The sequence below is a fragment of the Pseudophryne corroboree genome, chromosome 2 (genome assembly GCF_028390025.1).
Source record: "Pseudophryne corroboree isolate aPseCor3 chromosome 2, aPseCor3.hap2, whole genome shotgun sequence".
NCBI lineage: Eukaryota > Metazoa > Chordata > Amphibia > Anura > Myobatrachidae > Pseudophryne > Pseudophryne corroboree.
The window spans coordinates 777,891,989-777,915,838 of NC_086445.1; the positions used below are offsets into that span (position 1 = coordinate 777,891,989).

At 43.6% G+C, this 23,850-nt stretch overlaps 1 protein-coding gene across 1 annotated transcript in view; it reads left to right on the top strand.

The window, feature by feature from the left end:
- Positions 1 to 462, top strand: part of LOC135016854 (uncharacterized) — a 37,555-nt gene extending 37,093 nt beyond the window's left edge. The window contains exon 3 of the mRNA XM_063952895.1: positions 43 to 462. Within this exon, the coding sequence (XP_063808965.1) occupies positions 43 to 462 (420 nt within the window). The remainder of the gene's footprint in view (positions 1 to 42) is intronic.
- The last annotated feature ends 23,388 nt before the right edge of the window (positions 463 to 23,850 follow it).

The window sequence follows — 23,850 nt, forward strand, 5'->3', positions numbered from 1 at the left end:
GTTAAACATCCAACTATACCATTGTTTTATCATATCCCCAAGGTTCATAAAAACAAGGAACATCCTCCGGGGAGACCTATTATAGCGGGACTAGATTCTCTTATGGCAAATTTGCCTCACTATATTGACCTCAAATTGCAACACTATGTAAAAAGTCTAAAGTCATACTTGAAGGATTCATCTAGCCTACTTAGGATACTCAAAGATATCAATTGTTCCCCTGCAAAACAATGGTTGACCATAGATGTGGAAGCCTTATATTCCTCTATCCCCCATGAAAATGGCTTAGAAGCCGTACAAAAAACATTAGGGAAGGACCCTGCTAAAACAGAAATAGAAATCAAATTCATTGTGGATAGCATTAGGTTCATTTTACAACATAACTATTTTGAATTCAATGACACCTATTTCATCCAGCAGCAGGGAACAGCGATGGGAATGAAATATAGAGAGGAAATATAGACAGGTAAATTGCAATAGAGTTGGTGTGATCCTCTCAGAGTTCAAGGTAATAAATCTTACCTTGAACTCTGAGAGGACCACACCAACCCTATTGCAAGGAAATAAATCTTACCTTGAACTCTGAGAGGATCACACCAACCCTATTGCAATTTACCTGTTCCACTGCTAACGCAGGAAGTTGTGTATGATCCATCTGTAGATTCAGGGTTAAATACTTGTCTACTTAGGACCGGTCAACCTATAGACCATAGTCTGAGACATTATTCTTGGACTCCCTTTAAACATGGAACATTGTCAGGTTGTTACCTGTTATAATTAACTTGGTTTTATACCTACTCTATTCGATATATATAGTGGTGTATATGTTTCTTCAGGATTCCTTTACTTTACTTTATTGGGCATCTGATTCTGAACCCCTAAGAAAGTCCCATAAGGGATGAAACACGTTGGGTATTCCATCCATTCAGCTTTCATCTATGTTGTATGTTGGATTTATGCTGACAAAGAAATGCTTTGAAAACTGAATGTAAACCCTGAATTATACCTCTGTGAAATTGTACAGATGCCATATGTATTTTATTGTACATTTGTATGTTTAAAATAAAAACACAATTAGATTTTTATTACATTTAATGTGTTTTAATGTGATGAACAGTACTGTAGATTAGCGCCCTCAGATCTGTATACTTACAGTATTGTTATTTTTGAGCCTCGACTAAAAGGAGGTCTTCTCGAGGTGCTGCTCCAATTCTTTCAAATAGCGCCATAGGGCACCCTTTCTTTACACACATATACATATATATATATATATATATATATATATACATACTCTGTAAGCGCATTTTTAAGTTTAGATACTTAGTTCATTTAGGTAGTCCATTTCATAAATAAATTGCATTGGACATAAGGACCATATGTAATTGAACCTCATTTAATAAAAGGCACTCAATTTATTTAATAAAATAATACACTGTAACTTTCATATTAATTATGCACATATATTAAATAAGGGATCTTTGTAATTTCATATAAATACACATTATCATACTTATATATACACTATCATGCTAATTATACAAATAGATTTAATAAGGGATCAATTTAACTGCTAATTACAAATTGCTATATGTATTATAATAAAACAGGCTGTCCACTTCAATAACTTATTGTCATGGTGCCAGATGTAGAGCGCTCTGATATAGGAAAAACTGTGGATCGCAAGCATATAAGGTTATGCATTCCAAATACCAGATAATCCAGATACTTAGATACCGTTTATGCGAGATGCTGGAAGTAATGTTTTGGAAAGCAGGCAAGTGACGCCATACTCTCCAGACATCGGGATCTGAAGCACAAGCTTGTAACACATAGAGTCCTAAGCACCCTATAGAAAGGGGGGGGGGGAAGTCAGTGACATGCACGGCATGCGTTCTACTAAAGGATGATGGGTAAACCTACAATTACGACTACTATAGCTATGTTTTATTATATTATGAGCTCATGATTACTCTAAATATGTAGGGCTCCCATATAGTGAACATATCAGAAGTGATAGGTCACTTAAAACTATTCCTTAATAAGAGTATCCCCTTATTTATCAACTACCCTAAGAGGAAGTGATACAACACTAAATCAGTATAAATAGCCAAACAGGGGCCACACCCTGTATGCTGCTTTTACACAGATGCAGATATTGCCACCACAAGTGAGTACACTGGTTTGTTGTGAATACTATTTGTTATTCTTATTACTGTAAAAGAAATATATACCATTGTGTGATTGTATATGGCCTATTCATATGTGATGTACTAATTAAAATAATATGAGACTATATTGTATGATATTGTACCTTTACCCTGAGCTGTTACATATGCTTACCACAGTGGCGGAACTTGTGAGTGGTGGACCCAGGTGCAAAAATATGCTTTGGGCCCCCTCCTCCACCCCAGGGTGTCAGGGTGAGGTACAGGGTGACGAAGATGAGGCAGAGGATGATGGGGATGAGGCAAAGAGTGACAGGGAACAGGAGAGTTGGTGAAAGGTTGAGACAAAGGGTGATGAGGAGTGAGTGGGAGGGAGAAGCAGTGGGTGCCAAAGAAAGGCATTGGAGGATGAAAAAATAGGATTTTCTCATACTCCATAGAGGATGCTGGGGTCCAATTTAGTATCATGGGGTATAGATGGGTCCTTGGGGATGTACCAAAGCTCCCAGAATGGGAGGGAGAGTGCTGAGGTTTCTGCAGAAATGATTGACCAAACTTTAGGTCTTCAGAGGCCAAAGTATCGAACTTGTAGAACTTAGCAAATGTGTTTGACCCCTACCAAGTAGCCACTCGGCAAGCTGAATAGCCGAGACACCCCAAGCAGCCGCCCAGGAAGAACCCTCTTTACGGGTAGAGTGGACCTGAACAGATCTTGGACATGCCAAACCTGCCGTAGAATAAGCATGCTTGATAGTAAGCCTGATCCAGTGAGAAATTGTTTGCTTAGAAGCAGGACACCCAATCCTGTTGGGATCATAAAGGACAAATAGCGCATCCGACTTCCTGAGACAAGCAGTCCTCTTCACATATATCTTCAAAGCCTGCACGACATCCAAGGACTTTGAGGGAATCGAAATGTCAGTAGCCACTGGCACTACAATGGGTTGGTTGATAAGAAAAAACTGACACAACCTTTGTAAGAAATTGCTGACGCGTTCTGAGTTCAGCTCTATCTTCATGGAAAATAAAATAAGGACTCTTGTGCGAAAATGCCCCTACTTCACACACACATCCTGCAGATGCCAATGCCAACAGTGTGACTGCCTTCCAAGTAAGAAACTTTACGACCAGCTCCCGAAAAGGTTCGAACCAATCCGATTGCAGGAACTGCAGCACCACATTAAGATCCCAAGGTGCTGTAGGAGGCACAAAAGGTGGTCAGATGTGCAGAACTCCTTTCAAGAATGTCTGAACCTCAGGGAGAGCAGCCAAATGTTTCTTTAATAAAATGGACAAGCTGAAACCTGGACTCAGATGGAGCCCAAGCGAAGGCCCACATCCACACCAGCTTGCAGAAAGAGGAGAAAACATCCCAGTTGAAACTCCACCATAGGAAACTTCCTGGATTTACACCAAGACACATTGGGCCTAATTCTGAGTTGATCGCAGCAGCAATTTTGTTTGCAATTTGGCAAAAAAATGTGCACTGCAGGGGGGGCAGATATAACATGTGCAGAGAGATTTAGATTTGGGTGGGTTAGATTGTTTCTGTGCAGGGTAATTACTGGCTGCTTTATTTTTACACTGCAGTTTAAAAATAAAGCAGCCAGTAATTACCCTGCACAGAAACAATCTAACCCACCCAAATCTAACTCTCTCTGCAAATGTTATATATGCCACTCTGCAGTGCACATGGTTTTGCCCAATTGCTAACAAACTTGCTACTGCGATCAACTCAGAATTACCCCCATACTTTTTCAAATTCCAATGGTAATGCTGAGACATTACCCCCTTCCTAGCTGGGATCAGAGTAGACATGACCTTGTTTTAAATGCCCTTCTGAGCTAAGACCTGGTGTGCAACCTGCATGCCATCAAACGTAGCCGCGGTAAGTCTTGGTAGGTGAACGGCCCCTGTAGTAGAAGGACCTCGTGAAGAGGAAGAGGCATCGGATCCTCCAGCAGTAATACCAGAAGATCCGCAAACCAAGCCATTCTTGGCCAGACTGGAGCAATGAGGATCACTGGAACACTTGTTCTTAGTTGTTTGAGAATCCTTGGGATGAGTGGAAGTGGAGGGAACACATACACTGACTGGAACACCCATGGAGTTACCAGGGTGACCACCGCCACTGCTTGTAGGTCTCGTGACCTGGAGCAGTACCTTCAAGGCTTCTTGTTGAGGTGAGAGGCCATCAAGTCTATCTGAGATACACCTCATTGGCTCGTTACCTCTGCAAATACCTCCGGGCGGAGGCCCCATTCTCCTGGAAGTTGATTGTGTCTGCTGAGGAAGTCTGCTACCCAGTTGTCCAATCCCGAAATGAACATTGCCGACAGAGCCAGCGCTTGCCTTTCTGCCCAGGGAAGGATTCTTGTTATCTCTGACATCGCAGTTCTGCTCTTCGTTCCGCCTTGCCTGTTTATGTAGGACACCTCTGTGACATTGTCCGACTGAACCTGAATGACCCGATCTTGTAGAAGATGTGCCACTTGTAGAAGGCCATTGAATATGGCCCTTAGTTCCAGAAAGTTTATTGGAAAGACAGATTCCTGACCTGACCACTTTCATTGGAAGTTTACCCCCTGGGTGACTGCTTCACAACCTCCAAGACTTGCATCCATGGTTAAAAGAATCCAATTCTGAATCCTGAACCTGCGGTCCTTGAGTAGGTGACTAGTTTGCAGCCACCAGAGGAGCAAAATTCTGGCTTTCGGTGACAGGTGTATCCGCTGGTGCATGTGAAGATGTGATCCCGACCACTTGTCCAGGAGATCCAGCTGGAAGAACCTTGCATGGAATCCTCCATACTGCAGAGCCTCTTAAGAGGCTACCATCTTTCCAAGAAGGTGAATGCACTGATGAACTGATACCCGGGCTGGCTTCAAACATCCTGGACCTTTGATTGGATCACCAATGCTCTCTCCAGTGGTAGAAACACCCTTCTGCACTTCCATATTGAGTATCATCCCCAGGAAGGACAGACTCCATGTCGGTTCCAAATGTAACTTCGGAAGGTTCAAGATCAACCCATGATCCCAGAGCAGTCAAATTGAAAGTGCAATACTCTGCATCAGCTTCTCTATGGAATATGTCTACAACATCAGATCATCCAGATATGGAATTATGTTCATGCCCTGTTTCCATAGGAGGAGCATCATCTCTGACCTTGGTGCTGTGGAGAGGCCAAATGGTAATGTCTGGAACTGATAGTGACAGTCCTGCAGTGCAAACCGTAGACAAGCCTGGTGAGGTGGCCAGATCGGAATGTGAAGGTACACATCCTTGAAATCCAGGGATACTAGGAATTCCCCCTCCCCCAGACCTGAGATAACTGCTCTCAGAGACTCCATCTTGAATTGGAAAACCCTCAAGTAGGGGTTCAATTACTTCAGGTTCAATCTAGGCCTTACCGAACCATCCAGTTTTGGTACCACAATCAGGTTTGAGTAATATTCCTTGGGTTTTAGGTGGAACTAGAACAATGACATTAGTTCGTACCAATATTTGAATGGCTTCCTACAGAATAGCACTTTCTGTTAGCAAAACTGGCAAGCCTCGTTTGAAGAATCTGTAAGGTGGGAGTTCCTGAAACTCCAAACTGTAGCCATGGGCAACAATGTCCGTCATCCAGGGGTCTAGGCATGATGCTGCCCAGACGTGACTAAAATCTTTCAGTCTCACTCCCACCTGCCTGATCTCCAGGCTGGGAGGTCCACCGTCATGCTGAAGATGTGGAGGAAGTAGAACCTGGTTTCTGTTTCTGGGAACCTGTCGGTGCAGGTTTTCTGTATTTTCCCCGACCTTCGCTAAAGAAGGTGGGGGTGGGGGTTTGGATTTGCTTAAATATTGCGGTCCGAAAAGACTGCAGTGTAGGCGTAGGATAAGATTTCCTAGCTGGTGCTGCTGCGGAGGGAAGAAATGTCTACTTACCCGCAGTCGCTGTGGAAATCCACGCATCCAATGCGTCCCCAAATAGTGCCTGACCTGTGAAGGGCAGGGACTCCACACTTTTCTTGGATTCTGCATCCACAGTTCATTGGCGTAGCCAGAGTCCTGTGTTTGCCGACACTGCCATGGAAGTAGCCCTTGCATTAAGCAGGCCAATATCCTTCATGGGCGCCACCATGAAACCTGCAGAATCCTGTAAGTGATGTAAAAACAAATCAATGTCACTCCTATCCATAGTTTTTAATTTTACTATGGCTTTAGAAATCCACGCATACGCAATAGCGGGCCTTAAAGCCACGCCTGTAGCAGTGTATAGTGATTTGAGTGTAGTCTCAATCTTGCGGTCAGCCGACTCCTTTAAGGTGGTTGAACCAGGTACAGGTAAAAACCACCTTTTTTGACAACCTAGATACAGAAGCGTCTACTATAGGTGGGTTTTCTCACTTCTTTCTATCCACGTCAGGGAAAGTGAAAGCAATGAGAATTCTTATAGGGATCTGGATTTTATTTCTCTGGTATCTCCCAGGATTTTTCAAGCAAGAAGTTCAACTCCTTAGAAGCAGGTAAGGTAAGCGAGGATTTCTTATTTAATGTAAAATAAGATTCCTCTTTCTGCTCAGGTACCTTCTCAGAAATATGCAAAACATCCCTAATGGCTTCAATCAACAGTTTCACCCCTTTAGCAAGGGATGCAACCCCGCCCTGCATATATCCGTCACAGTCCCCTGTATCAGAGTCAGTATCAGTGTCAGCTTGCATTATCTTGGCAAGTGTACATTTTTGTGGGTATGTAGGTGGAGGTTTAGACGAAGTAGTGGGTGCTGAATACTTCAAACCCTCTAAAGATATTCTCAAAAACTGCATCCCATTTTCAGTATGTGACATCCTAGTTGATCCTAATGATATAATTTCCCTTTAAGAATCCACCCATGGGGGTTCGGATTCAGATGGCTGAGACAGAATATTGCAGTCCTGAGTACATGGAATAGACTCCCCAGGAAAAGATAAACACTCTACAACACAGGACACAGAGTCCTTAGACATGGTAATGTGGATATACACTTACACGCACACACATGAAAATGTCAGACAGTTTCCCTCCAAGCACCTTCAGAGAGTCACAGAGTATATGGAGCCAGCCACACAGCGCCCCATAGGCAGTTATCATGATAAAAACCCAGCATTGACTAACTAACCTTAATATGTTAATAAGTACTACTATCATACTCCCCCCTGTCTATAACACCCTGGTACCGCAGAGTTATAGCTGGAGTTATGTGGAGGGCAGCGCTCCCTGTCAGCATCTTCCTATGATCTGCAGGGAGAAAATGGTGCTGGTGAGTGCTGGATCTGCTCTGAGAGGAAGCCCTGCCCCTTGTCATGGCGTGGGGATTCCCACACTAATTGTTTATACTGGCCTGAGGTTTCTTTGTGTTAACAGTAGGATTAGCCCCTGTTAGCTGTATGATTAGTGTAGGGTGTATCGCGCTGGCTCAGGACACCCCTCAAAGCACCTACACAGTGTGTTGCTGAGCCTTCCCTGTCAGAGCTGCGCTCCCACACTTGTGCCGCCATACTCGCCAGTGATCCGCTAACCGGGACGCCGGCAATGTACTCACAACTCTTCTTTCTTCTGGCTCTGTTAGGGGGTGGTGGCCATGCTGTGGGAGTGAGCGGTCACCTCATGGGCTTGCGATCAACACCCTCAGGAGCTCAGTGTCCTGTCAGCGGAGTAGAGAACCATTAACTCTTCTGGAAGTTGGTTCCTACTCCTCCCCTAAGTCCCACGAAGCAGGGAGACTGTTGGCAGCAGACTTCCTGTACCTATCTAACTCTAAAAAACAATAAAACTAGAAAAACTCCTAGGAGCTCCCCTAGCTGTGAGTGGCTCCTCCTGGCACATTTTCTAAACTGAGTCTGGTAGGAGGGGCATAGAGGGAGGAGCCAGCCCACACTATTAAACTGTAAAAGTGCCAGTGGCTCACAAAGGACCTGTCTTATACCCCATGGTACTAAATTGGACCCCAGCATCCTCTAGGACGTAAGAGAAAAGGCAGAAAAAAAACCAAGCAGCTTTAACATGAAATCTGAGGAAAGACAATATTAGTGGAAGAATTTACTAAAAGGATAGAAGATGAATTATGTTAAGGAAAAGGGGAGTGAGGGAGAAACAGAGGGAGGGAGAGAGAGAGATAGAGAGAAGGGGTGAAGAGGAAAGAAGATAGGTGCAGGGGAACAGTGAGAGATGGGAGATGAAGGAAGAGAGAGGGGTGATAAATGGAGAGAGAGAGAGAGAGAGAGAGAGGGGTGGAGAAGGAGAGAGGAGGCGGAAGACAGAGCAAGAGGGGGAGACTGAGAAAGAAAGAGAGAGAGGGGAAGGGGGATACAGAGAAAGACAGAGGCAGAGAGAGACAGAGAGAGACAGAGAGAAAGACGAGTGAAGAGGAAGGAAGAGAGGTGCAAGAGAACAGAGAGGAAGAGATAGGTGATGGAGGGAGAGAGAAAGAGGGGGGGATGGAGAGAGAGCAGTGAAGATGGAGAGAGGGCGGAAAGAGAGATAGAGGGGATAGGTGGAGAGAAAGAAGCAGACTAAGAAAGAGGGGGAGATGGAGAGAGGGTAGATGCTAGAATCAAGTTGGAGAAAGGACGTCTGATGTCAGGAGGGACCACGACATCAGGGGGTGGAGCTAGGCCAGCAAGATCATTCTTCTACTATCCACGCCACCAACTACTCCCTTTAGTAACCCGGTGGCGAGCGTAGTGGAGTGAGGCACAGATCCCGAAGTGTTGCGAGTAAAGCGAGCCCACGATGGTACATTTTGGGTACACTGGTTGGGCATGGCTCCTCACCCTGGTGATGTGGCTCCAACTTGGTTTTAGTCATAACCATGGATAGAGACAGGGGGAGATGGAGGAAGGAAGAGAGGGAGAGACTGGGAAAGAGAAAAAGAGGGGAATTATGGAGAGAGAGAGAGAGGCAGACTGAGAGAGAGAGGGAGAAAGGGGGAGAGGGAGGGAAGAAGGAAGAGGGGGAGACTGAGAAAGAGAGAGAGGCTGAGCAGCACTTGCCACCTTCTCATACACTAGCATTGCTTTTTTCCCTACCTGAAGTCTGTGGCTTGTGCAATCTAGGACTGCTGCTGGGCGTGGAGATGGCCAGTATCTCTGCTTCCCTCCAATTGATTTTTGGTGCCATGAACATTAGGGGATGGAGGGAGAGGTGGTGGGAGGAATATAAATATGAAAGGGGAGTGAGGAGCTGAGAGAGCGTGTTCTCCTCCCCCTCTGATCAGTGCGACTCTTTGTAATGCCGGCGGCTGTTGGCCCCTTCACAGCGGCGGGCCTCAGTGCAATGCACCGCTTGCACCACTGCTATTTCTGCCACTGTCTTACCAATAGAAACTATTTAAAATGAGGTTTCTATAGCACTTCCCTCATTCTTAGGTACTTTATGAACATTTGAAGTTCAAATTTTGCCACTATTCTATACAAAAATCATTGTCCTCACTAACAGAATCTGAATTCTATATTTTGGTCATTTAATATGTCCAACACATGCCATTTAATTACTTTAGAATATAAATATTAATATTATCCATATTAGGTTACATTTTGTTGAAACCTGTGGATGTAAAGCACTTGATATTCTAACAACACGATTGGCCTGGTATGTATTATTCTATTAACTTTATACATGTAAGATAGGACCAATTCAGGAATGTGAACTGATAATACCATTCTAAAATTAGGTACCAATAAGTTATTGTAGAAAGCTGACCTGTTGATGTTCTACCTATGGAGAAATATTACAAGATATACTTCTAGCAATAGATGCTCTTCAGAAAATATAGTTTGGTATGTATAGACCAAAAATTTCCATGCATTATGTATGTTGTTAACCACCAACTGATAATATTATCTCTATATTAGGTACTCTAAAGTTACTCTAGAAAATGTATGCTACATACCTAAGGAATAATTACCTACCTACATTGAATTTGTCCTACATTCAGGACACTCAAACTATTGGTATGTATAACAGAAGGTGACCGTATTATGACTAATGTTATTTAAATATTATTATTTAAATATTATTAACTCAATGATTTATCATACTTACTTTCTAAACATAAAGACAGTATCATGGCTATACTAATTATTACTTTATCCTATATACATCAAGAGCTTTATGCTACATCCTCCTAAAAAATCTATATACCCTGTAATATGAATTGTATATTATATTTACCCTGAAGTATGTATTTGATTATAATTTGTAACTGTTGTATGTATACATATATGTATATATCATATTGTCAAAGACATGTTTTTTTTTCTAAAGCTCTATACCCCTGAAGAGGACGAAACGTGTTGGGTAATCCGTATTACAGCCTGCAAATCCGGAGGGGCAGATCAGCTATTAGCTCACACCCAAGAGGGTGAAGTGTACAACATCATACCACTAGGGTATTAGCAGGCTAGATAATAATTATTACAAAAAATTAAATTGTATTACATTGTTTGTACAATGTTACCTTTCATGTAAAGTTTTACATTCCTCTGTTCATCTATATGAATAAATCTTTTTCAAGAATTTTATTATTGGTGTTTTAAATATAAAAGGGTATCCAAGAAACTATCTTATTGCCACTTACATTGGCACACTTATGGTATTTTTGTTTATTTTATATATATATATATATATATATATACACTTGTTCTTGAAAAAAGTCTTAAAGTGACTGAAACGTTGAACACTGTGACGCTGTCCGTCTGAGTTATTCTTCTGCAAAAGACTCGTGAGTGCCGCCCATCAATGTGTGTCTTTGGTGGAGTTTGCAGCTTCAGGGAGGGCACCCGAGCGATGTTTCATTTGGTCAGTTATGTGAGTGCCGACTCAATTGTTTGATATATATATGTATATATATAGACACAAAAGAATGGAGCACTCACCAGTCTTTTCTTATAAAGTATTTAGCAAAGGTTTATTATCCAGACAGCGTTACAAGACTGTGTAATACAGTCCATTCAGATAATCCAAAAAGTAAACTCAAACGTTTTCGGTCATTGCAGACCGTCATCAGGAGACATAAACATCATTTAGCAGCCGTCCTGCCATCACATAAAGAAACCATCAGCCTATCTGACCATGCCTCACCGGCCCCTTACATACCCACCATTCAATCATCGACGCCCACCTGACATCACAATAAGGGCGGGATTAACCTGTTTCAAAACAATGCTTTTAATGCACATTAGATCATATTTTAAAATCCACTGCTATCCCCTCAATGGTGCTTATACCCGGGCTGGCGTGATCCACAACTTAATCTTAAATAACAGCCACTAGATGTCCCCAGGTGTGTACTAATCTCGCCTCCGTGTCTATTGCTGGTTGCTAGGCAACCATAGAACGGGCCATCCCATCTACCAACTCCCAGTGAGAGGCGAAATGCCCGCCCCCGGAAGTGACCTAGCGCAATCGTTGCCATGCAACAGCCCAGTCTAATCCGGTGAAATCTATCTCATAATCAAAGATGACGTCTTTCCGGGGGTTGCCAAGCAACGCTTGAACACTTCCCCTGCTACAATCTCCATAGACGGAGATATCATTAGGACAATTGGTTGCCAAGCAACCACTGTTCGGCGTCCCTGGCCGTGGTAACGGCACGATTACCACTGCCCTCATATTATAAACTCCTTATGGACAAATAGAATAGATTGTTTTATAAGCTGGAGGCCGATCCTATTGGAGGAGAGTCAAGTATGTAGATAGGGAATAAAATGAAAAATAGCAATTCAAGCACACCACCCACGGACTTTATAATGAAAAATAACCTGTAGGTAGTAGAGGCCGGTGAAGTATGGAAGAAAATAAAATGACAATACCCCTACACCAAAAGTACATACATATAAAAAAAAAAAACATAAAAACATACATATACTAACCAGATCACTGTATACCATAACCCTAAGATTTACAAAAACAATTGTTTTTTTGAAGAAAATTTTTTTTTAAATATATATATGTATATGTATTAAAAATTACCTATATTTATTACAAAAGCGCATTGATCCCAAAAGGGCTCAAGTCCCTTATCTAAGGAAAATACCCAACGGGTTATTCTCATTAAGCCCATTTGGGGCCACTGTTCCCAATTTGAAGATCCATCTTGCCTCCAGTTTTTTCAAAATGAGTATACGATCTCCACCTCTCGCAGGTTCCGGGACCCAGTCTATGATCCGGCATCTAAGTGTTGATACTTGATGTCCCATTTTGAGGAAGTGTTGTGCAACTGGTTTGTCAGTCCTACCAGAGGTGATCGCTTGGTTAATTGAGCTCCTGTGGTTTGCCATACGTTCTCTAAATGTGCAGGTCGTCATTCCAACGTATGCTAGTCCGCATGGACATAACAGCATATAAACCACAAAGCTCAACCTGCAATGGAGCTTATATCGTATCTTGATCATTCCACCACTATGTGGGTGCGGGAAGGAGGTGCCCGGCAGCAGCGAGCGGCACGTGGTACATCCCACACATCTGAAGCACCCTGGTTTCATGGTGTTTAACCACGTGGCGTTTTCCTTCGCCACCAAGGGTCTAGCGGGTTGCATCAGGATCTGCTTCAGGTTTCTGGTCGATTTTTTATGACATATAAGTTCTCTATAAGCGCATTGGTCCCATATTTCTCCCTAGGTGCTGCTCCACAGAAATATTATGTTATGTGATGGTTATGTTATGCATTTATGATTCCAATACATTTTTTTCTTTATCATCTGGTCTAAAAGCTCTGATTTCCCCTCTGTCACTAGTGTGGTTTGGTTAGAATTGTGATTTACAATATGTCTCAGCCTGAATTTGTGTTGTTTGATGAGGATCTCTTGTCAGCAGCTGAGAATCAGCTGATATCACTCACTGACGACGATGCCGAAAAGGTCTATTTTGATCACTTTGAATTTACTAGACTCCCTGATGAGAAACCAACAGATTTAGTTTATAAAATTACACGACTCAGGAGGAGAGAGACTGAGCTGACACTCCATGGCCAGTTCTTGTCAGAGTATCACAGGTCCAAGAGGATACCTAGAGGATTCCGCATCACTAATACTCCAACTATTGGTAGAACCAATGCTGCATTTTGCAGCAAGTGGTGCGGGGTCCTCAATAAATGTTCCTTGGACCTGATATTATTAGTGATTGAGGAGGTCGGCATCGAATTAGTGAAGGTACGTGATGAAATCACGAAAGTTGAGAAATCCCACTTAACAACTTTAAAAAATGACAAAACTGAGAACTGGGTTGAAAAGATCCAGACCCAAATTAATGCCTACAAGGAGGAGTTGGTCTCCTTTAAACGTAAAAAGCTGCAGACTGTGACAAATGATTATGCAACTCACAATGTTTATAGGTGGCTATCAGGCGGCTCAAATAGTGGTAGGAGACAGAGAACATACCGACCGCAGAGGAACAGGGCTAGACCTGGAGCTGATTCCTCCACGTCACAGTCAGCTTCGGACTCTGAACCTGGTGCTCCACTCCCCCCGAGTGGTTTTTTAGGCCAGAGAAGGAGAAGGGTAGGCAACCCTGGAAACTACGCAGACCACACCCGCGGAGGGGGGGATTCAGGGGGAAGAAATCGGAAGAAGTAGATGAGGGATGTATATTTAATTTATCTGATCATGTTCTTTCTAGTTCAGAAAGCTCCCTTTTGGCCTTAGGGTTGAGCTTTGTGCCCTCTTCTCGACATGATGAATTTAATTTTGCTGTTGACCACTTTAAATTCGGTAGGAAATTGAGGTTACGTGATTTTTTTATGGATAAAGATGAAACAGGAAGATTTGAACAGGCTGGTACTCAGTTTTTGAAACCAAGTCTCTTTGACCCCCAGACCACGAATGCTAGTATACGTACATTTTTAAGGATGACAGAACAAGACTGTAGGACCCCTAAGGACAGGAGGGTATACGACAACTTGAATTACCATCAGAGACAGGCCCTTAAATCCCTGAGTGAGAATGATTCTATTGTCATTCGCCCCGCAGATAAGGGCGGGGCTATTGTACTACAAAATGCAGTAGACTATGACAGGGAAATTAGGCGGCAGTTGTCGGATGTAACTACCTATGTCAAATGTACTATGAATCCCATGCCAGGGATTAAAAAACGGGTGGATAATGTCATTGATATGGCTACACATAGTGGTTGGCTTACTGAACAGATTGCGTTATATCTGAAAGTGGATTTTCCAATATGTCCATTGATGTATACCTTGCCTAAGGTCCACAAATCTTTGGTGGACCCCCCTGGCAGACCAATCATCTCTGCCAGGGGTTCTTTATTACAGCCGCTTGCAATATTTGTTGACAGTTTCTTACAGGAACTTATTCCCCAAATACCCAGTTATCTTCGTGATACCAGTGATTTCTTGAATAATATTTTGGATATTGGGGATCTTAGTGAAAACATATTGTTTGCAACACTTGATGTTTCATCTTTGTATACAATTATTCCTCATACCGAAGGGATTGAGGCAGTCAGGAAACTGATGATATCACATGGTAACATGCACCTTCCAAGTGAATTTATTCTTGAGCTATTGGAGTTGATTTTGGTCCATAACCATTTTTCATACCAGGGTGATTATTATATCCAATGCTCAGGGACCGCTATGGGGTCTAATGTGGCCCCGATGTATGCAGGTATTTTCATGCATGACTATGAATCCACTAACATTTATCCTAGGTATGGTAATAAAATTACTTATTATAGGAGATTCATAGATGACGTATTTTTACTGTGGAGTGGCACAAAGGAGGAATTTCATTCAATGTTGAATGAACTTAATGCCCTTGATTCAACAGTCCGTTTTACTGGAACATGTGAGCGTGACTCCATAAATTTTCTGGACGTAACTATATTTCGGAATGGAACAAAGCTGGGGTCTACGCTATATAGAAAGGAAACGGACAGAAACACTTTTTTGCAGGCGACTAGTAAGCACCCACCCACCCTCAAAGCGAGTCTTCCGGTATCCCAATTTATGAGGGTTCTCCGTAACAATACAAATTCTGACACAGCGGAGGCTCAAATAATACAAATGAAGGAACGGTTCCTCGAGAGGGGATATAAGAGGAGAGTTGTGGAGAATTGTCTCACTAAAGCTAGGTTGAGACTACACCAGAAACGTGATCGCAAACAGAATCGTATGATATTTGTGACACAATACGACGATATGGCTCCTGTGATTTCTAAATCAATTAAAAAGCATTGGCCGCTACTCAAGTCTGACCCAAAGTTTCAAGGGACTCTTGATGATCCACCTATGATGGCATATAGGCGTGGCAGAAACCTGAAGCAGATCCTGATGCAACCCGCTAGACCCTTGGTGGCGAAGGAAAACGCCACGTGGTTAAACACCATGAAACCAGGGTGCTTCAGATGTGTGGGATGTACCACGTGCCGCTCGCTGCTGCCGGGCACCTCCTTCCCGCACCCACATAGTGGTGGAATGATCAAGATACGATATAAGCTCCATTGCAGGTTGAGCTTTGTGGTTTATATGCTGTTATGTCCATGCGGACTAGCATACGTTGGAATGACGACCTGCACATTTAGAGAACGTATGGCAAACCACAGGAGCTCAATTAACCAAGCGATCACCTCTGGTAGGACTGACAAACCAGTTGCACAACACTTCCTCAAAATGGGACATCAAGTATCAACACTTAGATGCCGGATCATAGACTGGGTCCCGGAACCTGCGAGAGGTGGAGATCGTATACTCATTTTGAAAAAACTGGAGGCAAGATGGATCTTCAAATTGGGAACAGTGGCCCCAAATGGGCTTAATGAGAATAACCCGTTGGGTATTTTCCTTAGATAAGGGACTTGAGCCCTTTTGGGATCAATGCGCTTTTGTAATAAATATAGGTAATTTTTAATACATATACATATATATATTTAAAAAAAATTTTTCTTCAAAAAAACAATTGTTTTTGTAAATCTTAGGGTTATGGTATACAGTGATCTGGTTAGTATATGTATGTTTTTATGTTTTTTTTTTTATATGTATGTACTTTTGGTGTAGGGGTATTGTCATTTTATTTTCTTCCATACTTCACCGGCCTCTACTACCTACAGGTTATTTTTCATTATAAAGTCCGTGGGTGGTGTGCTTGAATTGCTATTTTTCATTTTATTCCCTATCTACATACTTGACTCTCCTCCAATAGGATCGGCCTCCAGCTTATAAAACAATCTATTCTATTTGTCCATAAGGAGTTTATAATATGAGGGCAGTGGTAATCGTGCCGTTACCACGGCCAGGGACGCCGAATAGTGGTTGCTTGGCAACCAATTGTCCTAATGATATCTCCGTCTATGGAGATTGTAGCAGGGGAAGTGTTCAAGCGTTGCTTGGCAACCCCCGGAAAGACGTCATCTTTGATTATGAGATAGATTTCACCGGATTAGACTGGGCTGTTGCATGGCAACGATTGCGCTAGGTCACTTCCGGGGGCGGGCATTTCGCCTCTCACTGGGAGTTGGTAGATGGGATGGCCCGTTCTATGGTTGCCTAGCAACCAGCAATAGACACGGAGGCGAGATTAGTACACACCTGGGGACATCTAGTGGCTGTTATTTAAGATTAAGTTGTGGATCACGCCAGCCCGGGTATAAGCACCATTGAGGGGATAGCAGTGGATTTTAAAATATGATCTAATGTGCATTAGAAGCATTGTTTTGAAACAGGTTAATCCCGCCCTTATTGTGATGTCAGGTGGGCGTCGATGATTGAATGGTGGGTATGTAAGGGGCCGGTGAGGCATGGTCAGATAGGCTGATGGTTTCTTTATGTGATGGCAGGACGGCTGCTAAATGATGTTTATGTCTCCTGATGACGGTCTGCAATGACCGAAAACGTTTGAGTTTACTTTTTGGATTATCTGAATGGACTGTATTACACAGTCTTGTAACGCTGTCTGGATAATAAACCTTTGCTAAATACTTTATAAGAAAAGACTGGTGAGTGCTCCATTCTTTTGTGTCTACAAGTGGATCCCTTGGAGGATTTTTGTGGAAGACACCCCAGCTGTTGTTCCAGTATTACACGTGAGTGCGACTTTTTCTGCATATGTATATATATATATATATATATATATATATATATACACATACACACACACACACACACAAGGTGGGTCTCCCATATCCGGATACCCGAAAACATTAATATTCTGAAAACTGGAATATTCTGACACTGTAGTGACATCATGATGTGACCAGACATTATGGCATCACTCGTGTCAGGAACTGATGACAGTTGGTGGGGAACTGGCTTTGCAGCTATTCCCTCACTGCTAGCCCTACCTGTACCCACCACCAAACCCCCCCAAGCAGGCCGTGGACAATCCCAGCACATGCCAGACCAGTCGACCACTCCACCAACCAGACCCGCCGCCGACAGGTATTCCAAAATCCATATCCAGAATGTTCCTGGTTCTGATAATTCCAGATATGGGAGACTCAACCTGTACTAGCTGTTACTGTATGTTTATTATCATCAGAGTTTTTAATTTCTGTACAGTATGTTGCACTTGAACTTTAACTCACAGGATATCATTTTTTGCACACTTTCCAACATACTGTATTGAACATACATTATTGAACATAGCATATATTGGCTGCTGCCTATTCTACATTTACTGTATGTTATTGTGTAGTAAATATTAACACATTGGGGGTCATTCCGAGTTGATAGCTCGCTAGCAGTTTTTAGCAGTTGTGCAAACGCTAAGCCGCCGCCCTCTGGGAGTGTGTTTTAGCTTAGCAGAAGTGCAAACGAAAAGATCGCAGAGCAGTTACAAAAAAAATGTGTGCAGTTTCAGAGTAGCTCCAGACCTACTCAGCGCTTGCGATCACTTCAGACTGTTCAGTTCCGGATTTGACGTCACAAACACGCCCTGCGTTCGGAAAGCCATGCCTGCGTTTTTCCTGCAACGGCTGTGTTTTTCCGGGCATGCCTGCGTTTTTTAGAGCACTCCCTGAAAGCGGTCAGTTGACACCCAGAAACGCCCCTTTCATGTCAATCACTCTGCGGCTGACATTGCGACTGAAAAGCTTCGCTAGACCTTGTGTAAAAATACATTGGCCGTTGTGAAAGTACGTCGCACGTGCGCACTGTGCCGCATATGCATGCGCAGAAGTGCCATTTTTTTACTTAATCGCAGCGCAACTAACATTTTCAGCCAGCGATCAACTCGGAATGACCCCCATTATTCCACACCAGGCATGTCAAACTCATGGTCATCCAGCTGTAGTGAAACTACAAGTCCCAGCATGCTTTACCAGCTAATCAGTGGAATGTATGCTGGCAAAGCATGCTGGGACTTGTAGTTTCACAACAGCTGGAGGGGCACGAGTTTGACATGCCTGTTCTACACAGATTGAGATTTGTTGGAGAGTAGCTGGTCAGGATATGGTTAATGTTCTAATTACTACCTATGCTGTGTGTTTTGTCTTTCAGGTATGAAATAAAATTTGTTGCTGAGCAATTAATCATTTTTTTTCTCAAAATTGATGGTTTCACTCACAATGTTAAATGAAAATAGTCATTCCTGTTTAAATTTAAAATGTTGATATCCAGTTTTATGAAATCATTAGAAATGCAGATCAAAATATTCTGTAAAATATGTGTACATTGACCCATCACTTCAGAGTATTAGCAACAAAGACAAGTCTTAAATTAGTGCAACATACATGCTGTGTCTCAGCATGGTATGTTTTTCCCACATTGGTTGTGAACGTAACACACTGTGCCAATTAGAGAATCTCATGTTTTATGAGCTAATCTTGGCAACACTGATAAGTACTTTACACAATAAGTTAACATCAATACTATATTTTCTGCTTTTAGTGGCTAACACTATCCATCTGCCCAAAAAGCCTTGAATTTTGTTTGTCTTATAAAACTAGAAAGATTATATCTAAGGCAGATAGCAGGGAAAAGCATCAAGTGCTTTAATAATGAATACCATGTCCATTAGCAACATAAAGAGATGAAATCCTTTTATTTTTTGTAACTGCCATGCTATATAACTATAAGGAAAATGACTTACAGTACTTTTATGCTAATGGTATCTACAGTAAGTGAAATGATAAATATAAATATCAGCTACAGTAAATGATAGTTAAACCCTGAATTCAAGTAATTGAGTAATAGGATATAGATGAATTGGGTTGGGTACGGGATCCCGGAGGTCGGGATCTCGGCAGTCAAAATACCGTCACCAGGATCCCGACTGCCAGAATGCTGGCAGAGGGGCGAGTGCAATGAAGCCCCTTGCAGGCTCGGTGGCTCACTACGCTCGCCACAGGTTCTATTCCCACTCCATGGGTGTTGTGGACACCCAGGAGTGGGAATAGCTGTGGCGACGCTGCTGGCATTCTGGTGGTCGGGATCCTGGCATCGGTAATCTGACCGCTGGGATCCTGACCGTCAGGATCCTGACTACATCCCGATGAAGCAGGTCTGGTTGAATTCAATGGTATGGACACGTTTTTCAAGAATTGGTATAAATGCAGCTACATATTTTTGTATTTTCTAGTATTTATAGCAATAAAAAGTCTGGATTTAACATACTATACAGTAGTTCAGCACCACATGCAGTGTTCAAAGTGGATTCACACTAAAAGGCAGGGGTGGATTGGCCATAGGGCTCATCAGGAAGATTCCTGGTAGGTCTGCGTGTCTGTGGGGCCTGTTTTGTGTGTTGTCATGTGGCCCCACCTAACAGGTATTCCACTGCACTCAGTACAATGCATTGTCCCCATTCATTCTGTTATTCCATCTCTGCAGTACAGCATTTCTGCCATCTAGTAATGCTGCTATGGCTAATCGGTATGTTATACCTCTTGTGCTTCCCATGTTGCGCCACTTCTACAAAGTTTTACAGGTCCACTTTTAGTTCCTAATGCACTCAGAGATAACTATGGCTTTATGAGGAGGGATCCCACCCCCTCAACAGACCCAAACCCCTCATCAGACCACACCCTATTAGGGTTGCTTCCATACATTTCCCAGGCTGTTTCCAATCCAATCCATCCCTGGTAAAATGTATACATTTGCAAGCCCTAGATACTGTAGTGGCTGTATTTACAGATGTTAATGTCAAAAGTGGCAGTAAGAACTAGAGATGTGCACTTGAAATTTTTTGGGTTTTGTGTTTTGGTTTTGGGTTCGGTTCCGCGGCCGTGTTTTGGGTTCGACCGCGTTTTGGCAAAACCTCACCAAATTTTTTTTGTCGGATTCGGGTGTGTTTTGGATTCGGGTGTTTTTTTCAAAAAACACTAAAAAACAGCTTAAATCATAGAATTTGGGGGTCATTTTGATCCCAAAGTATTATTAACCTCAAAAATCATAATTTCCACTCATTTTCAGTCTATTCTGAACACCTCACACCTCACAATATTATTTTTAGTCCTAAAATTTGCACCGAGGTCGCTGGATGACTAAGCTAAGCGACCCTAGTGGCCGACACAAACACCTGGCCCATCTAGGAGTGGCACTGCAGTGTCACGCAGGATGGCCCTTCCAAAAAACACTCCCCAAACAGCACATGACGCAAAGAAAAAAAGAGGCGCAATGAGGTAGCTGTGTGAGTAAGCTAAGCGACCCTAGTGGCCGACACAAACACCTGGCCCATCTAGGAGTGGCACTGCAGTGTCACGCAGGATGGCCCTTCCAAAAAACACTCCCCAAACAGCACATGACGCAAAGAAAAAAAGAGGCGCAATGAGGTAGCTGTGTGAGTAAGATAAGAGACCCTAGTGGCCGACACAAACACCTGGCCCATCCTTGAGTGGCACTGCAGTGTCACGCAGGATGGCCCTTCCAAAAAACACTCCCCAAACAGCACATGACGCAAAGAAAAAAAGAGGCGCAATGAGGTAGCTGTGTGAGTAAGATAAGTGACCCTAGTGGCCGACACAAACACCTGGCCCATCTAGGAGTGGCACTGCAGTGTCACGCAGGATGGCCCTTCAAACAAATACTCCCCAAACAGCACATGACGCAAAGAAAAATTAAAGAAAAAAGAGGTGCAAGATGGAATTGTCCTTGGGCCCTCCCACCCACCCTTATGTTGTATAAACAGGACATGCACACTTTAACCAACCCATCATTTCAGTGACAGGGTCTGCCACACGACTGTGACTGAAATGACGGGTTGGTTTGGACCCCCACCAAAAAAGAAGCAATTAATCTCTCCTTGCACAAACTGTCTCTACAGAGGCAAGATGTCCACCTCATCATCATCCTCCGATATATCACCGTGTACATCCCCCTCCTCACAGATTATCGATTCGACCCCACTGGAATCCACCATCTCAGCTCCCTGTGTACTTTGTGGAGGCAATTGCTGCTGGTCAATGTCTCCACGGAGGAATTGATTATAATTCATTTTAATGAACATCATCTTCTCCACATTTTCTGGAAGTAACCTCGTACGCCGATTGCTGACAAGGTGAGCGGCGGCACTAAACACTCTTTCGGAGTACACACTTGTGGGAGGGCAACTTAGGTAGAATAAAGCCAGTTTGTGCAAGGGCCTCCAAATTGCCTCTTTTTCCTGCCAGTATAAGTACGGACTGTCTGACGTGCCTACTTGGATGCGGTCACTCATATAATCCTCCACCATTCTTTCAATGGGGAGAGAATCATATGCAGTGCCAGTAGACGACATGTCCGTAATCGTTGGCAGGTCCTTCAGTCCGGACCAGATGTCAGCATCAGCAGTCACTCCAGACTGCCCTGCATCACCGCCAGCGGGTGGGCTCGGAATTCTGAGCCTTTTCCTCGCACCCCCAGTTGCGGGAGAATGTGAAGGAGGAGATGTTGACAGGTCGCGTTCCGCTTGACTTGACAATTTTCTCACCAGCAGGTCTTTGAACCCCAGCAGACTTGTGTGTGCCGGAAAGAGAGATCCAAGGTAGGTTTTAAATCTAGGATCGAGCACGGTGGCCAAAATGTAGTGCTCTGATTTCAACAGATTGACCACCCGTGAATCCTTGTTAAGCGAATTAAGGGCTCCATCCACAAGTCCCACATGCCTAGCGGAATCGCTCTGTGTTAGCTCCTCCTTCAATGTCTCCAGCTTCTTCTGCAAAAGCCAAATGAGGGGAATGACCTGACTCAGGCTGGCAGTGTCTGAACTGACTTCACGTGTGGCAAGTTCAAAGGGCAGCAGAACCTTGCACAACGTTGAAATCATTCTCCACTGCGCTTGAGACAGGTGCATTCCACCTCCTATATCGTGCTCAATTGTATAGGCTTGAATGGCCTTTTGCTGCTCCTCCAACCTCTGAAGCATATATAGGGTTGAATTCCACCTCGTTACCACTTCTTGCTTCAGATGATGGCAGGGCAGGTTCAGGCGTTTTTGGTGGTGCTCCAGTCTTCTGTACGTGGTGCCTGTACGCCGAAAGTGTCCCGCAATTCTTCTGGCCACCGACAGCATCTCTTGCACGCCCCTCTCGTTTTTTAAATAATTCTGCACCACCAAATTCAAGGTATGTGCAAAACATGGGACGTGCTGGAATTTGCCCATATTTAATGCACACACAATATTGCTGGCGTTGTCCGATGCCACAAATCCACAGGAGAGTCCAATTGGGGTAAGCCATTCCGCGATGATCTTCCTCAGTTGCCGTAAGAGGTTTTCAGCTGTGTGCGTATTCTGGAAACCGGTGATACAAAGCGTAGCCTGCCTAGGAAAGAGTTGGCATTTGCGAGATGCTGCTACTGGTGCCGCCGCTGCTGTTCTTGCGGCGGGAGTCCATACATCTACCCAGTGGGCTGTCACAGTCATATAGTCCTGACCCTGCCCTGCTCCACTTGTCCACATGTCCGTGGTTAAGTGGACATTGGGTACAACTGCATTTTTTAGGACACTGGTGAGTCTTTTTCTGACGTCCGTGTACATTCTCGGTATCGCCTGCCTAGAGAAGTGGAACCTAGATGGTATTTGGTAACGGGGGCACACTACCTCAAGAAATTGTCTAGTTCCCTGTGAACTAACGGCGGATACCGGACGCACGTCTAACACCAACATAGTTGTCAAGGCCTCAGTTATCCGCTTTGCAACAGGATGACTGCTGTGATATTTCATCTTCCTCGCAAAGGACTGTTGGACAGTCAATTGCTTGGTGGAAGTAGTAAAAGTGGGCTTACGACTTTCCCTCTGGGATGACCATCGACTCCCAGCAGCAACAACAGCAGCGCCAGCAGCAGTAGGCGTTACACGCAAGGATACATCGGAGGAATCCTAGGCAGGAGAGGACTCGTCAGAATTGCCAGTGACATGGCCTGCAGGACTATTGGCATTCCTGGGGAAGGAGGAAATTGACACTGAGGGAGTTGGTGGGGTGGTTTGCGTGAGCTTGGTTACAAGAGGAAGGGATTTACTGGTCAGTGGACTGCTTCCGCTGTCGCCCAAAGTTTTTGAACTTGTCACTGACTTATTATGAATGCGCTGCAGGTGACGTATAAGGGAGGATGTTCCAAGGTGGTTAACGTCCTTACCCCTACTTATTACAGCTTGACAAAGGCAACACACGGCTTGACAAATGTTGTCTGCATTTCTGTTGAAATACTTCCACACCGAAGAGCTGATTTTTTTGGTATTTTCACCAGGCATGTCAATGGCCTTATTCCTCCCACGGACAACAGGTGTC